The 16,125-nt window shown below is 38.4% G+C and overlaps 1 protein-coding gene across 3 annotated transcripts in view; it reads left to right on the top strand.

The window, feature by feature from the left end:
- LOC102301290 (inactive dipeptidyl peptidase 10) overlaps positions 1 to 16,125 on the top strand; it is a 253,736-nt gene that overhangs the window by 205,300 nt on the left and 32,311 nt on the right. For all 3 annotated transcript variants that reach the window (XM_005919373.3, XM_014332724.2, XM_005919374.3), the window contains 4 exons: positions 6,102 to 6,154; positions 9,079 to 9,160; positions 13,528 to 13,648; positions 14,510 to 14,664. In XM_005919373.3, the coding sequence (XP_005919435.1) occupies positions 6,102 to 6,154; positions 9,079 to 9,160; positions 13,528 to 13,648; positions 14,510 to 14,664 (411 nt within the window). The remainder of the gene's footprint in view (positions 1 to 6,101; positions 6,155 to 9,078; positions 9,161 to 13,527; positions 13,649 to 14,509; positions 14,665 to 16,125) is intronic.

Genomic DNA, 16,125 nt, shown 5'->3' with positions numbered 1-16,125 from the left:
TTCTGTGTGGAGTTTGCATGTTCTCCCCGTGTTTGCATGGGTTCTCTCCGGGTACTCCGGCTTCCTCCCACCGTCCAAAGACATGCAGCTTGTGGGGATAGGTTAATTGATTAATCTAAATTGTCACTAGGTGTGAATGTGCGAGTGAATGCGAGTGTGAATGGTTGTCTGTCCCTGTGTGTTAGCCCTGCGACAGACTGGCGACCTGTCCAGGGTGTACCCCGCCTTTCGCCCTATGACAGCTGGGATAGGCTCCAGCGCCCCCCGCGACCCTGAAAAGGATAAGCGGAAGCGAATGGATGGATGGATTATAATCGACATATAGTAGTAAAAAACACACAGACCCACATATAAACATAGAAAATATTAAAAACAAAGCACCAAACGTGAAGAACAGTGAGCCACTGTGTCTATATGCGTCGCCATCTTGTTCATCATAATAAAGTATGATGTGGGTAAGCTGACAGCTGGCTACACCATATAAAGACAAGGAGAGATAAGAAAAAGCAAACTGTGATGTGCATGTCAACTCAGCATTTGTGAACAACTCTGATTTGTTAACACTGAAAAAATGGACCTACAGTATACCTCCCACAGCTCTTTTTATAAGTGGGTAATATAGGAAACAGTAGACTAATTATATTGGAATTCATAAAATGTACCAACTTTATATTACAATTCTGAAATTACTAATGTTGCATCATATTTTGGGACTTGTAAGCAATGATTGTGAAGAATCTATGTTAAAAGCATGAACTTTACATCTGAGGCACAGTTTGAGCAAAAAAAATATGAATACTGTAAAAAAGCCTTTGGAGTTGAGCCCTTAATTAAATTAATTCAGCTGGCACCCATTCTGTCGTTTTGAGTGGTAAATGTTTTCTCTTTGAAGTTGATTTAGAGAAGGAGGTTTTTAAGACCATTAACTGATTCATATTATAGAAATATATTAAGATTGCAGTTCTGCATCTAGAACTAAGACACAGTTTAAATTTCCAACACGTTTTTTTATTAAAAATACCCCACTAATACCCTCTTAATCATGTGTTACATACATTTTATCATCTCATTACCTTTTCATATCTAATACCTTTTATCACATTTTCAGTTTGCAGCTTCAGGTTAATTACGCTGACACCTGTGATCTGTAGTGTTTTGCTTCATCAGCCAAAAAAAGTTAATTACAGATAACAACTGACCTTAAGATTTTTGTTGTTTTTTTAGCTATAGTTACAAAAACTGAAATCACTAGATAATTAAACTTTGGAAGAGGGTACTTTAATCCTTTTAGACAAGAATCCTTGTTGTGATGTTTTCAAAGGTGTTTTTTTTTTAAACATCCAGCTTGCATCCGTACGTTTGGTTCTTGACATTAAATTCTTCTTCACAGCATTGAGTGCTGAAAATGTCACAACCTTTTGTTTTATTACGAAGTCGGCAACAAAGGTCACCATACCCATGTGTGCTCTACACCTAAAATTAATGGCATATCACTGAAAAGTTCATTTGGGGCTTGTAAAGACTGTTTCATGGCAAAAAGAAAAAAGAAAAAAAAGAGGAATTTTCAGCCTGTCAGGGTTTGAGAAATGTGTATAGTGCACTATGAAGAATCAGGTTTTACTTCCATGCACAGTTCTCTGCTATACTGAAAGATATTTGTAATAAAGCCTGTAAATTTATATTGAACACACTCAACCTCAGTGTTAGCCACAATACATTCAGTATGCACTGAGAAGCTACACTCTGCATAAAGTCGATATAAGTCACTTGGACTTTGGTGAATCTTCTTCTCTCTAACCAGTAATTCACTCTCTTGATGAACAGGAATCTCTATTATTGATGTTCCAGCTTATTGTTATTGGTTGTGCTTTAGGCATCATAACCAAAGCTTTATTGCAGTCTTTCAAAATGTCTTTTGACTTCCATGATTGTAAGAAACATCTGCTTTGTTTCCTCAAGTGCTCTTAAAATAAAAAATATAGTGATGTTTTCTTCAGGGATTAGACTTAATCCTCATTAGTAAGTGAACCTATTATTATGCCATTTCATATTTAAGGGAAAGCCGACATACCGTTATAAAAAAAGCTTAAACCTGCAATAACTTGTCATCTCAGTGCAACAGACATAAACTCTGGTAGATAAAGACCCATTAAGTTTTATGTATTAAGCACAAGGTCAAAAACGCATTCTCTCTCCTTTCCCTCCTGTTTTTGGACTTGATTGAAACATCCTCATGGTTTGTTCTTTAAAAGTAAATACATATATGCATGTAAAACAAAAAGTATGGGCTTTGTCATTTCTAATTTTTTACATATAAAAATATAATAAAATTTATCTGGTCTCAGCAGATCTTAAAATTAGATAATTACAACCTCATATGTTCAACAACAAATAGCATGTTTTGTCAATTATTTCCCCAAAAAGTTACATAAGCAGTGTGTGAAAAAGTAAATAAATCCTTAGTGCGGCAATAAAAATTAAGGGGGTAAGTGGCAGGTCATGAGCAAGTGACCACGTCTATAATAACAGAAATTTAGGCAGTTTGTTGGTCAGGGGCATCCAGGTGTTTGTGGACTGATGGACAATCTGAAATTCATCGTTCTACAATGAGAAAAATTAGTCACACATGGAAAACATTCTAGATAGTATCTAATCATGAACTTCTGGAACAATGTGCTTTTGGCATATAAGACCAGGACAGAAATATTTAGCAATAATGAACAAAAATACGCAGTTTTTTGTATTTCCCAAACACCTGATGCTGCACCTGTCAAGCATGGTGGTGGGGTGCATAAATGAATGCCAACAAACCTCAATGAAATGCAGAAATACTAAAGAGTCAACCAAAACTCCTCCACAATGATGTGGCAGAGTGAAAGTAAAGTCATACAGGAAACAATTACCAATCATTGTTCATGTTACTTACTCACACGGAGTGTACTTGTACTCAAGGGTTGTTGTTCTTCTCTGGTTAGAATTTGAAAAATTAGAACCTTGTAAACACAAAATTATTTTTTTATTATTATTTCCCAAATGCATAAAACCTTAGAATTAAAAAAGGACAAACTGTAACAATTGTAGACTAAAATGAACGCTACAACTCGAAAGTCTTTTTTTAATTATACACAGATATTTGCACCACATAGTTGCTAAACAAACATGAACCACATTACACAAAATGAACTCTGTTACGTATTGAAGAGTTTTTATTGTAAATGATTTAAAGATGTTGTTATGTCTGCACGACATCTACCTTTGGGCTGTTATAAGCTTTTTGGACAAATAAACTATATTATTCAATATTTTAAGAGAATGTGATCACAGCATGCGGTAAATACACAAATCCATATCAATGACAGTCACATAACTCATGTCTGAAATGAATGAACTAGCATGCCTGCCTCACTGTAATTCTTAATGTGAAGTCTGCACATTTTCACATACCTTCTCTAACAAATTCAATTGTAGCTTCTTAAAACAGGAACATTATATTTCATCCATAATTACCACACACTGTACAAAGCAATTTAAACTCTGAGCTACAGCAGTGATTGCCTCTTTGTTGTGTTCTATATGCGTAAATCTCAGTTTATATTAAAAGGATAAAGAAGCTATTTTTGTCTGCTTACTCATTCAAAAGGAATCGCCGCAGCAGGTAGCTCTGCATGTTTGATTTGGCAGATTTCTTTACATTGGATAACCTTCCTGACGCAGCCCCAAAGGGATCTGTGTCTCTTCCTAGGATTGAAGCGGGCAGTTATATTGCAGGGATAAGGTAAATAAATATATATCTGGATTTGTCCATATAGTAATACATTTTTGGATGGAGGATATGTTTCATAACGTCTATGAGAAGCTCTGTATCTGTGAGAAAACAATGTTTACCAAGTAATACAAGCTGAGGAAGTCAAGTTATGCTCCTGTCACAGGGTACCGGGGAGAAAACGTGCCAGGAGGCATAAGGTATTTAAAAAAAAAAAAAAAAAAAAGATTAAATTGGTTAGTCTCTTCTTGGCTTGCACAGCCTGAAGGAATGGGTCAAAGTGAATCTTGGACAACACCTTCCACGATGAGTCTTCGTAGCCTCTGGCTCATCCCCATGAGTCTGACCAGGGACAAATCAAAGATCTCATTTGTGCCACTGGAGTGTAGAGTATGTCTTGCAATAACATCCACAAACAATTTCTAAGGGCAAGTCTCTCCTTTTCTTGACTTGGACGATTTGTATGTAAGAATTCTAAAAGATTTTAGACATTTTTAAGCAGCACGGTGGTTAGCACTGTTGCCGCACAGCAAGAAGGTCCTGAGTTCAATTCCACCATCAGGCCGGGGTCTTTCTGTGTGGAGTTTGCATGTTCTCCCCGTGTTTGCATGGGTTCCCTCCGGGTACTCCGGCTTCCTCCCACCGTTCAAAGACATGCAACTTGTGGGGATATAGGTTAATTGGATAATCCAAATTGCCACTAGGTGTGAATGTGCGAGTGCGAATGGTTGTCTGTCCCTGTGTGTTGGCCCTGCAACAGACTGGCGACCTGTCCAGGGTGTACCCTGCCTCTTGCCCTATGACAGCTGTGATAGGCTCCAGCGCCCCCCGCGACCCTGAAAAGGATGAGCGGAAGCGAATGGATGGATGGATGGACATTTTTAAGCATATCTTAATGTAAGTTTAGTGGTGTACAGTTAGCTGAAATGTAGTCTATCAACCTTGTCACTGAGTTTGTCTGCATTATTGCTAGTAGTTGGATTTTGCCTGGATTCTTTTTAAGCCCTCACACAGTGCAAATGTCACAGATGTTGTGAAATGTGCTTGTGTCATCTTCATTTCTACTCAGTTGCTGTACAGCATACAACAGGGAGCACAAGCATTTGTCAGAGTCATCAGAGTTAGATCAACTTCCCTTCCAGCTTGGGAGATCACTCATGTTGACTTGTCATGGCTATTTTAGTGAGAGCCCCCATCTGGGGCTCTGCAGAATTCATAACCTTTATGCAGATTTCATGTCATTAAACTTTGTTTTTCCTCCTTTTTCCCCTTTAGTTTTCTCACTTAGTTTTCAGACTGTTGTTTCAGATAAGGCTCTTTGATGCCTGAGGATAAAGTAATAATACTGGATCATGCTGAAGATCGATTGCTCTATCTATCTATTTTCAATGTTATGAAAATGTCATAAAGTTTGGGGATGAAACTGGTTCACCTGTAAATAGATTTGTACTTGTTTTTGTATTTGTTTGTAGAGAAAGAAATAATAAGGCTGTAAAAAATATTGTTTTACAGCCTTGAAACAGTGGACCATAAAATTTCAAGCGTATATCACTGACCATTTGGAAGGTTTTGTTGTCTTCATGTCCTTTTATAGGTAAATCTAAACTTTAATATAGTGGGAAAGGAAAAAATAGACTTCTATCCATCAATCCATCCAGTCAGCCATCCATTCCAATCAAGGAAAATGACAATACTAACTACCTTTGGTGAAACAATTGTACTCATTTTGATGAGTGGAATAACATTATGTCTCGGCTTACATCAATTCCCAGTCAACTGCAGCTCTGATCTGCACTAATATTTACATTAGTACAGAATGTCATGTCAGAGTTGGCGCTTGTAAAATTCCTCTCCTTCTTTGTATCAGAGGTGAATACTTGAGTGTCTTTTTCCTGATGGAATGCAAAAATCTGGGCTGTTTCTGTCCCCGATCACTAGCCACGGTCAGAGGTCTATTATCATGTCAAGCACAGCTTCTCCAGAGGGGGTAGGCGGGTGGTGGTTCAGACAGTTTACATGCACCCCTCTGTCATTTTGAATGCCTCTCCCTCGCTCCTTTCCATCTCTGTCTCTCCCGAGTTTTGAGCACATAGGCACTCGGCGATGATGGGTTTCTCAGATGGAATTAAAATGTCTCGTCCCACAGCTGTCACCCATGCAAATTGCATTGTCTACAGATTCTATCACAGAGAACAGCCAGCAATCTGTTTTCTTTGATGCCTTTCTTCTTTTCATTTTTATTTTGTCCTGATGTCATTATCGTGACACTTCTGCTTCTCTCGTTAACGCTTCAGTCATATTTTAATCTTTCTTCCATTCTCTCTTTATTTTACTGCAGGTTTATCGCCACTCTTACATGGCCTCCTACAGCATCTACAATATTCACACTCGGTAAGTATTCCTCAGCGGTTACTGAGGGGCAACCTTTTTGGTAGTAACACCTGTCATTAGTGGAAAAATATCCATGACTCACAGGGGTTGACAAATTTGTAGAACACAGGAATTTTTATATAAGCTATGTACAATGAATAGAATACTGTGGGATCAATTTACATGCTGTGACACGCTTGAAACAAACTGTATGTCTGTTATTTGGATTGTTTGTCTTGTTCCAGATGTTAGCTGACTGAGATTAATAAACAAGCAGACTCAAGCTGCATTCTAAGGGCCCCACATGTTCAGGGAAACCTGCCTGCCTAGAGTTTCCTCTTGTGCTATACTGGAGTTTATTTGCATGATTCGAAATCATCTTTGTTTATCTTATACTGGGCCATAGTGCAGGCCCAAAGTTCATCCAGTGGGGAGAGGGGTACACCAGAGAGCCACTTGTGAGACATCACACACAGTGGCGCATCTGGTGAAATCGCAATAATTGAGTTCATGCAATCAGCTCAGGCGAAGCTGAAACACAATGGAGTCATCTCCAATGCATTTCGGGGGTTACAGTTGTTTTAACTACTCCAACAGGGTATACACAATATTAGACAGGTGCTTTCAGCATCGTGGCTGTCAGGGTATTGTTCACCTAGAATACATTTATTTTGTTGAATAATTAGCTGAGCAGAAATTCAAATCCACTGGATAATGGAAAGGCGTAAGCTGCCATTGCCAGTGTCCTCACTGCATAAGCTTTCCTTCCATGTGCTATCAGCCTGTTGTGGGATGAAGAAAATATGAAGAAAGATAGAAACAGGTCATGAGCAGAAGCATACCACATCATCTCTCACATATGGTGGAGGTGATGTTATGTTGTGTGGCTGTAAGTAAGCAAGGAACTGCATCACTGGTGTTTATTGATGATGTGAGTGCTGATAGAGGAGCTGAATGAATTCTGAAGTGCATGTGGCTGTACTCTCTACCCAGACTCAGCCTAATGTTGCAAACCTGCACAGAACTTCACAGTGCAAGTAGATACTACTACTACTACTACTACTACTACTAATACTACTATTACTACCTGTTTAGATGTACAATTTAATGTTAATAATTAGTATGATTATTATTGATTTGAACTAATCCTAAATTGCAAAATGATCTTTGTTATATTTTTACACTAAAACAAAAGACAGATTTTATGGATGTGTATGTATTTAGAGCAAAGGGGTAAACCACCTTTATGGTTTATACATTTCTGCAATGTAAAATTACACACAAGTGCAAAAAGTATAAGAACTGTATCAATTGCAGTCAAATAGAGGAAACCACACATCCAATGGAAAGTAATAAGTTGACTACCTCAAGTACAGACTGGGAATATTTTTTGTATATCCCCAGAACTCTCACTAGCTTGTGCAGAGTATTGAAACTTTACCATTCTAAATTTTATGTTCAGTCAAAATAAAGTTTGAAGATCAGCCTGCACTCTGTGGCATCCCACTGCTTTCAGACTGATTTTCCAAACATTCTGCACAAAGTCTCAATCCAAAGTAACAGTCCAGGACATGCTCAAATGACTTCCTGCCAGTTTCATAAGTCACAGTCATGAGCGGGATTCTGACTACTAATCAGAGAGAGATTAAAACTTTATACAGCTGATTGGATTATCCTTTTCAAACACGAGTGTTATTTTAGAAAGCTGTGCCATTTTGGGGCATTGCTCTGGCATTTCCTTTTAATCTCTCTCATGTCTGTGCTGATATCAGGCAAATGGGTCTATGGCCAACTTGGGCTTATTTCAAAGTGCATGCCATTGTCAGCTAAAGCAAGAAACAAACTGATACAAAGCATGTGCTATATAAACATTGAATAAATAAAATGGGGGGTGCTCCCCTAAAAACTGTTTTTGCACATTTGTTTTCTTTTTTTAACCTCTGACTTTAGATGTATTGGCCCACTGCTGCCATTTGATAAGGTCACAATTGTTGCACCTGTAACTCAACCAATGGCTAAAGTAGAGAGGCAACCTTGATTAAAATGCACTGTCGCGCATCATTTCTATTGCATGAAATTTGACTAGAGGTGGGCAGAGTTGACACTCAGATGCTTTAGAAAAGGTTTAGCAGCATCGGTCCTTACCATCTCACTGACATAAGGCTGTTTTTCACTCTCCAGTTTTTAATATAATTCCATTTGGTTTTTCAAAATTATTGCAGAAGGGCGACCGTGGCTCAAGAGTTGGGAGTTCGCCTTGTAATCGGAAGGTTGCCGGTTCGAGCCCCGGCTTGGACAGTTTCGGTCGTTGTGTCCTTGGGCAAGACACTTCACCCGTTGCCTACTGGTGGTGGTCAGAGGGCCCGGTGGCGCCAGTGTCTGGCAGCCTCGCCTCTGTCAGTGCGCCCCAGGGTGGCTGTGGCTACAATGTAGCTTGCCGTGAATGTGTGTGTGAATGGGTGGATGACTGGTTGTGTAAAGCGCTTTGGGGTCCTTAGGGACTAGAAAAGCGCTATACAAATACAGGCCATTTACCATTTACAGACATCTCTTGTCTTCGACACATGACTGCAAGGCTTTTCCACCCATTCTAACAGGTGATAAGCCTTAACTTTATCATAATCTGCCAGAGACAACAACCTACTGGCAATTTATATGGAAGTCGTAACTGTTAATGGTCAGTCAATGAGCTAATAATATTCAAAATGGGGGCCTAGGAACCCAACGATATTCACTTTGGCTTTACAGGTTTGCTGTTATTACTCATTGTTTTTGCATTGTATCCCCCCCCCCACACACACACACACACACACACACACACACACACAAGTGGTCTATTGAATTGCACATTTCCATAATTTTCATCGAAAAAAGTAGCCTAGCCATTATCCACCAGTGGATGTTGAGTGATTATTATCCTCTATTTACTCTTTTCCTTACTTTAGGGAGGTTTGGGAGCTGGACCCTCCTGAGGTGGTTAACTCAGTTCTCCAGTATGCTGCCTGGGGGGTGCAAGGCCAACAGCTGGTGAGGACACATAGAGAATCTTTTCACACCGTAAACCTGTTTTTAGTTCCACTTTGCACTGCTTTCACTACACTGGGTTGGATGCCATTTCTTTAAAACACTTAGATTTGGTATCCGGTATCAGACACAGGTAGATAACAATAAAAAAAAAGATATTTAAAATTTATTTGTAATATTTACAACTTTTGCACAGCCCTGTTGTTCCATGGATATGTAAGATTTACTCCAATTAAAATATTTTTCATTCATTTTCGAACATAAGTATCAAATTACATGGATGAAACAGATACGATTTTTATTTATCTATTATTATAAGTTTTTGTTACTCAGTTAAATCAGTTTAGACACAAAATCAATGGCTTCTCTTTGCTTTTGCCAGCACATTTGTTGCTGAGTCCTACAGTCTTTATCTGGCATCCAGTAAACAGCCAATTCACAGTTTCTACAGAAAAATAAAATAGTGCGTTTTGAAGGATCAGCGACTCTGGAACCCACAAATTAGGAATTTATCTTCAGCTCCAGGCCTGTGGATGACATTGTGTCACATGACTTTCCACCACGCCGAACGCTGTCTTTGTTTGTGCCCTGTTGCCGTCAATTTCGTGCTGCTATTTGTAATTCACAATGTCCTACTTAACGTGCTCAGGTTCACATTTTTGAGGGGACCCTAATTAAATGCTAATTTTCTTCCATCATACTTTTTTTATGTATCTGTACAGGACAGATGGGAAGGCTGTTTTGTTGACAGCTAAAAGGCTTAAAAAGCATAGTAGAGCTGCAGTGTCCATATTTGGAAATTTGAGCTTGGAATATTTGAGCATAAATCAAACACGACTCCATTAGGAAGTCATTATGGTGATAAGGAGGTGAGGTAGACATATGTGAAGGTTTTCTAGCTCTCGAGTGGCAAGCACAGCATCATTAGGCGGAAGTGCATCTTTGGAAACAATGACATGGCGTGTATTTCGCTGTAACCGGCTGTAAGTGAGCTTCACAGTAATTCTTTGGGAATTTGTGTTTTCTCATTAGGAAGATGTCTGAGAGTTATGACTAGAATATGTATTAGTGCTGTCCATTCATCACCGTAGAGTCTTAAAGAATGGATTGGACATGCACAGTGACACTAACTAACAAGATAATGACTTTTCACAGTTTACAAAGTTGTAATTAAGTCCCATTTGAGCGGCTTACTGAATTTTAATTGTAACACACTTTTTAACATGATGGCTAAGCTTCCCAGTAATTCTTAGATAATGTTGGCAACTTCCACCAAATCAAAGTGTACTTATTTTAGCAAAGAATATGAGCGTAACAATTCTCGATTTTAAAAAGAATTGAGGAGTTTTAATGAGTGCCTACTGTGCTATTATGGAACTGGAAATTAGTGCATATTTGAAGTATGAATAGACCAAAATCCCCAAATCAGTGAAATACAAAGATTTTAGAAAACTGTCAAAAACCTGTTTTAAAATATTATTTATTAGGACTGAAAGTCTCCACGAAGAAATTAATCAAGTACACATTCATACATTGCATGAGGAATGTAAATTTGCTTTATTAATCAAAAAAAATAATAATCTGCTCTGTTATTCTGTGAAATGGCTCATTTTAAAATTTATCGAAAAAAACAATTATAATTCACTATTAAACATAACAATTCAATTAAAGAGTTTGCACATACTGATAATTTAATGATAACAAGAACATAAAATGATTTGGTAGTTGGGAAAAGCCTTACATTGGGTGTTGGTCTAATAAATTTGGTAACCATTGTACCTTAGCAATTTCTCTCTTTTTTTAGCCATAGTACATTTATTTCCTTTGTCGCTAGAAAACAGATTTTTACTTTTAAACGCAGCCTTGATTCATATATTTAAATTTTACTAATAAACTTATTAAACTTTGGCAAAACGTGTTTCTTTTGTAGTAGCTTGTATTGTTACAAAGTCTACTGTATACATATAACCTATCTTGGTTTTTGAGTCTATTTAAAGTAGGATACTTACAGGGAATATGGGAAGCATGGACTGTCCCTGTTTTACACAGCATGGTTGCTGTATAATAGTACAACCTTTAAATGACCAGAACTTAAAATTTCCTTATACATACATACATTGTAAATTGTGGAGGATTATGTTATACATTTTAAACCCCATAATGTCACCATCTACTCTTATTGTTTAGAACCATCCCCATTTTCAGTAACATATAATGTCAAATATTGAAAATTATTTCAGGTACTGAAAACATTTGTATAGTTTCTTGCACAACAGGGAAGTATGAGATTGCGTGTAGCATATTAATTATTAAAGCACTGTGAATTCCTAACTATAAGAAGCGTTCCAAAGAAATTGAAAAGGAACTGCTTTCAGTTCACCAGACAAATTTTCAAGTCAACCATTTTACTGCTTTACTTACATGAATGCTATCTCCAGTTAGTAGAGGAAATTGTTGCGGTTGTTACATGAAAAACCCAAAAAAGAAATTGTGTTGTTTAGATTATTTGAAACTGTTTTCCTTTTTATTTTTAATTTTTTTTGTCATTGCTGACATCACTAATACACTTCAAGCCTCTACAATTTAATCCAACCTGCAGCAATAAAACCTCCAATGTCTGATAATCTTCACTTCACAATCATAATAATAAGCCCTCACATTTTAGAGAACCCTTTAGCACATGCTGCACAGACTGCCTACTGGACTGATGTTATCTGGATGTCTTCCAGCCAGACGGCAGAAGGCTCTGCTGACTGTGAGGTTATGTCAGTGCATGGAGAGGCTCCTTGCTAATGAATTCTTATGTAAGATCATATAAAGCAACAGACTTCTGGCTTTTGGGAAGGTCCGAATACAGATACTTCTTTGATCTGAGATAATTAATTTTTTGGTTCTGGACAGCTACATGTACATGGAAATCCTAAGAAATCCACAAAGTCTGTTGCTTAAACCCTCCCCAAGTAAATTCTACCATTTAAACCTTCCCAAGCATTTTTTTAGTGGCTTAATTTAAACAAGTGCTAAAAACCAAACCAAGTAGATTTTAGTCCCTAACCTACTTCTTTCTAACAAGTGAAACAAGTTCAGAACTTTTCCAAATAGGACATAGACCACAGTCTCCAAGTATTTAAAAGACCACCATTATCTCTGGGCATACAACGTTTCCAGAGCCAGTGCAACATTTGGTGAGACTCCTGTGGTCTTTGAATGCCCCATGAGCTCCTTTTGATTGAACATGCCCACAAAGTTCCTATAAATCAGAAGACCAAACTCCCAGAAAGGCTTCTTCTAAGACAAAGGAGTGGTAGCTCATACCATCTCAATGCTTCTACCCTTTCTCTAAGGGTGAGCCCAAGAACCCCACTGAGCAAACTCATTTTGGCCTCCATTCGTGTACTTAACCATTCCAATTGAACAGTCTTTTCATGGATACACACCTCTCCTGGATTGGAGAAACCATTGATGCTTTTGTGCCACTAGAGATCGAAGGGTGGCTCACTCGTGAGGATCTTTTGGGTGAGACTTGATCCACCAAGCCAAGCTAAACACCTTTGAAAAAGATAGCACGGTACTGCCAGCCTCTCCCACCATCCACATGGATGGGCATTGCGGTCAGGTGTAGTATTAGCCAGGTGGCAGGCAAAAACAGGAAATTGGGTTTGCCAGCCTTTGGCTTTGTAGACTGGTCCTTAAGTTTTCATTCATATTAGTGCAATACAATGACAGATGTCTGTGCGACCATGGATACAATACAAACAGAAACTAAATCGCTAGTGCTTTTATTAGTGCCAATTTAACAAATGGCCAAGCTTAAGTTGTAGCCCAGATCTAATTCATTGAGCCGATCTCTCATGTCCTGCCAAAATAAATAAATAAATAGAAATAAAAAGAGTTAGGGAACTCTAGTGCCAATTTAGCATGACAATCTCTAAAAAAAAAGTAAGACATGGGCCCAATTCCAATGTCGACACTCACAGACTTGGGGACTTTGAGAAATCCTCCTGATTTTTTGAGGGCAAATCTCTGAACTTTAACATCCCAGTGGTAGATTTTGTGATTTTAAAGTTACTGTTGAGCTGTTAAGGAGTAAGAGCTTGCTTTCATAAATAAAGTACACAGAACATTAGCATTAATGACTTGGCTTACCAGCACTGGCTCGCACTTTTAATCCTAAAAGAATTGCTTGGACGCTGAGCAGATACTGTGCACATTTAGTGTAACTGTTAATCCAGTGCATGTGTGCTACAGTCCAAACTTTGGCACATGCTTAATAAGTTTTAGAGTCATGCACCAATTTTTCGTTTGGCAGCATGTCCTTATTTCTTACTGTATCATATTAAGTTGTTCCTGTGTGTGCTTTGTCTCCGTAGATCTACATATTTGAAAACAACATCTATTATCAGTCGGATGTCAAGAGTAACTCCCTTAGGCTAACATCCTCGGGAAAAGACGGGGTCATCTTCAATGGAATTGCTGACTGGCTCTATGAAGGTACCTATCAGTTTTCTACAAACATTTTTTCACATTCTGAGAATAAGACTAGCAAAATTGCGTAGAGTATACATTTATCTGGGTGTTGTTTGAAGAAACCAGGCAAGAAAATGCCAATTCCAGACAAACCTTTATGCATATAATGACTTGCTGAGAAACTGCTTTGTGGCAGTGAGCTTTAACTATTGGGAAGTTGGAATAAAAAATATGTCTGCTTAATTTCAAAGCATTGACACACTATCTCATTAAACTAAAAATACTTGTGTTTAGAAATGTTACCATTATTAAATATTCATAACGTTTGTTCTGGTGCTCATATCTCCCCAGTGGGTGTGAGGAGTCATTTTATGTGCTTTAAGCAAACACGCACTGCATACACTTAGCCACTTTGCCCCATCTCTCAGGAGAAAAGAAGCTTATGTAAATGGGTTTTTTAAAAAAAAAAAAAAAAAAAAGGCAAGCAACCTCAGTAACTGCTGTTTTCTTGTTTTTCTCTTTTATTCTTAATTATGTTTGTGTAATAAAGTAATTTACTTATCTGTGATTCTTGAACCCAGATTAACACCTAATTTAACACAAATTCTTCTAGCACCCCCTTTTTTCCACTTATATGTGTTTGGTTTTGTGTTAGGTCTTCAAACACAAGCATTTTCTCGTTACACTAAACTGAGCCCATTTACAGTACAGTTAGTAATTTAGCTAATATTAGCTGATGCCTTCAAATTTGGGACCTCGATATAAAAATCTTCACATTGTGACTTTAAGAACAGCATTTATGTTGAGCTATTTTTAATACTTTCAGCCCCCCCCCCATCTTCATTAATTTAATGATTAAAACTTTCTGCTGGTTTTTCCAAACAGAGGAGATCCTCCAGACCCATGTGGCTCACTGGTGGTCTCCTGATGGAGAGAGGTTGGCCTTCCTGGTTCTCAATGACACTTTGGTTCCCAACATGGCTTTACCTCGCTTCACTGGCATGACATACCCAAAAGGAAAGCAGTACCCCTACCCCAAGGTAACCGTCACTTAGGCGACATCCATGCATATAACACACATACATTATCTTTTATCCTAAATAAAAGGAAGAGGGATCTAAATACCTGGTGTCAACCATCCAAGTCAACAGACAGTGAACAAAAGAGGTGACTTAAGAGAGTACACGAAGAGTGGAGTGGGTGGAGTCGGGTGACAGGAGTGATTTGATGACAGAAGGATACCATCATAAGTGGAAGGGAAGATTAACAAGATGGTATGGAGACCTGCGATAGTTTATGGTTTGGAGACTGTGAGCCTAACAAAATGAAGGGAGGCAGAGCTGTAGCTGGTAAAGATGGAGATGTTAAGATTTTCACTGGAAGTGACCAGGATGCACAGAAATAGAAATCAGCATGTCAGAGGGACAGCTCAGACTGAGCGGTTTGGGAGCTGAGATTTGGACATGTGGACAGAGAAGGGATATTAGAGTGTGTCTTTTATCCTGTCTTCCTCCCATCAACCCCCAACCGGTCACAGCAGATGGTTGCCACTCCCTGAGGGATTTTTTCCTTACCCCTGTCGCCAAGTACTTGTTCAAAGGGGGTCGTTTGATTGTTGGGGTTTTCTCTGTATTATTGCAGACGTTTACCTTACAATATAAACAGTCTGGAGGTGATTGTTGTTGTGACTCACTATATAAACAGAGCAGAATAGAATAGAACTGGGATTCTTGGACAAAGAATTTTGAACATGGAGCTACCAGACTGGACAGAAAGGGGAACCTCAGAGAAGGTTTTGGGTGTAGTGTAGGAGGACATCCACAGGGTTGGTGTGACAGATGAGGATTCTAGAGCTAGGGTGAGAGGGAGACAGATTGGGTTCCATTAGTCAAGCTAAAAGAAGAGGAAGAATAAAAGTAAAAATAAAAGCAGCTGGTGTCAATGCTTCAGCTTAATTTACAGAAATATAGTAGCCTATAAGATATGGTTGTTTACATTATTGTGATAATACAAAATGTTTTTTTTTCTGCTCAGTGTTTTACTTGCTGTTGTTGTAACACACTTTTTTAGTTTAGAGGTTCTTAAAAAAATCAGCTGGTTTCGTATGTATTTGGCTACACAGAGAGAAGAATTCTGTGTATGTAATGGATGTGATGTAGAAGCACTTGTGTAGAATCCTCTTAGAAAACAACACCACATATAGCCCAACAGGACTGACACTTGTATGGGTTGAATGCTAACTGGCTGAAAAGAGGGCAGAAAAAGGAAAGGGAATCTCAGCGGAATTTGGGGGAAGGATAATGGGGGAAATTGCAGTAGATGGTTTTTATTGTTTAACACTCATTTCCATGACAGCTTGAATGACTACAAGAGCTACAAAAGCAAGAGTTGCCCACAGAAGAGTTTTCCATGACACTGCCCCCTGGTGATGATAATTGTAGATGACCATTTGTCATCTGTGTGTAAACTATATTTAAGGCCAGCACATAGACTTTTGGTAG

Source organism: Haplochromis burtoni, unplaced genomic scaffold, assembly GCF_018398535.1.
Source record: "Haplochromis burtoni strain Fernald_Lab_line unplaced genomic scaffold, NCSU_Asbu1 Contig_20, whole genome shotgun sequence".
In the NCBI taxonomy this organism is placed as follows: domain Eukaryota; kingdom Metazoa; phylum Chordata; class Actinopteri; order Cichliformes; family Cichlidae; genus Haplochromis; species Haplochromis burtoni.
This window is presented reverse-complemented; position numbering and strand designations above follow the sequence as displayed.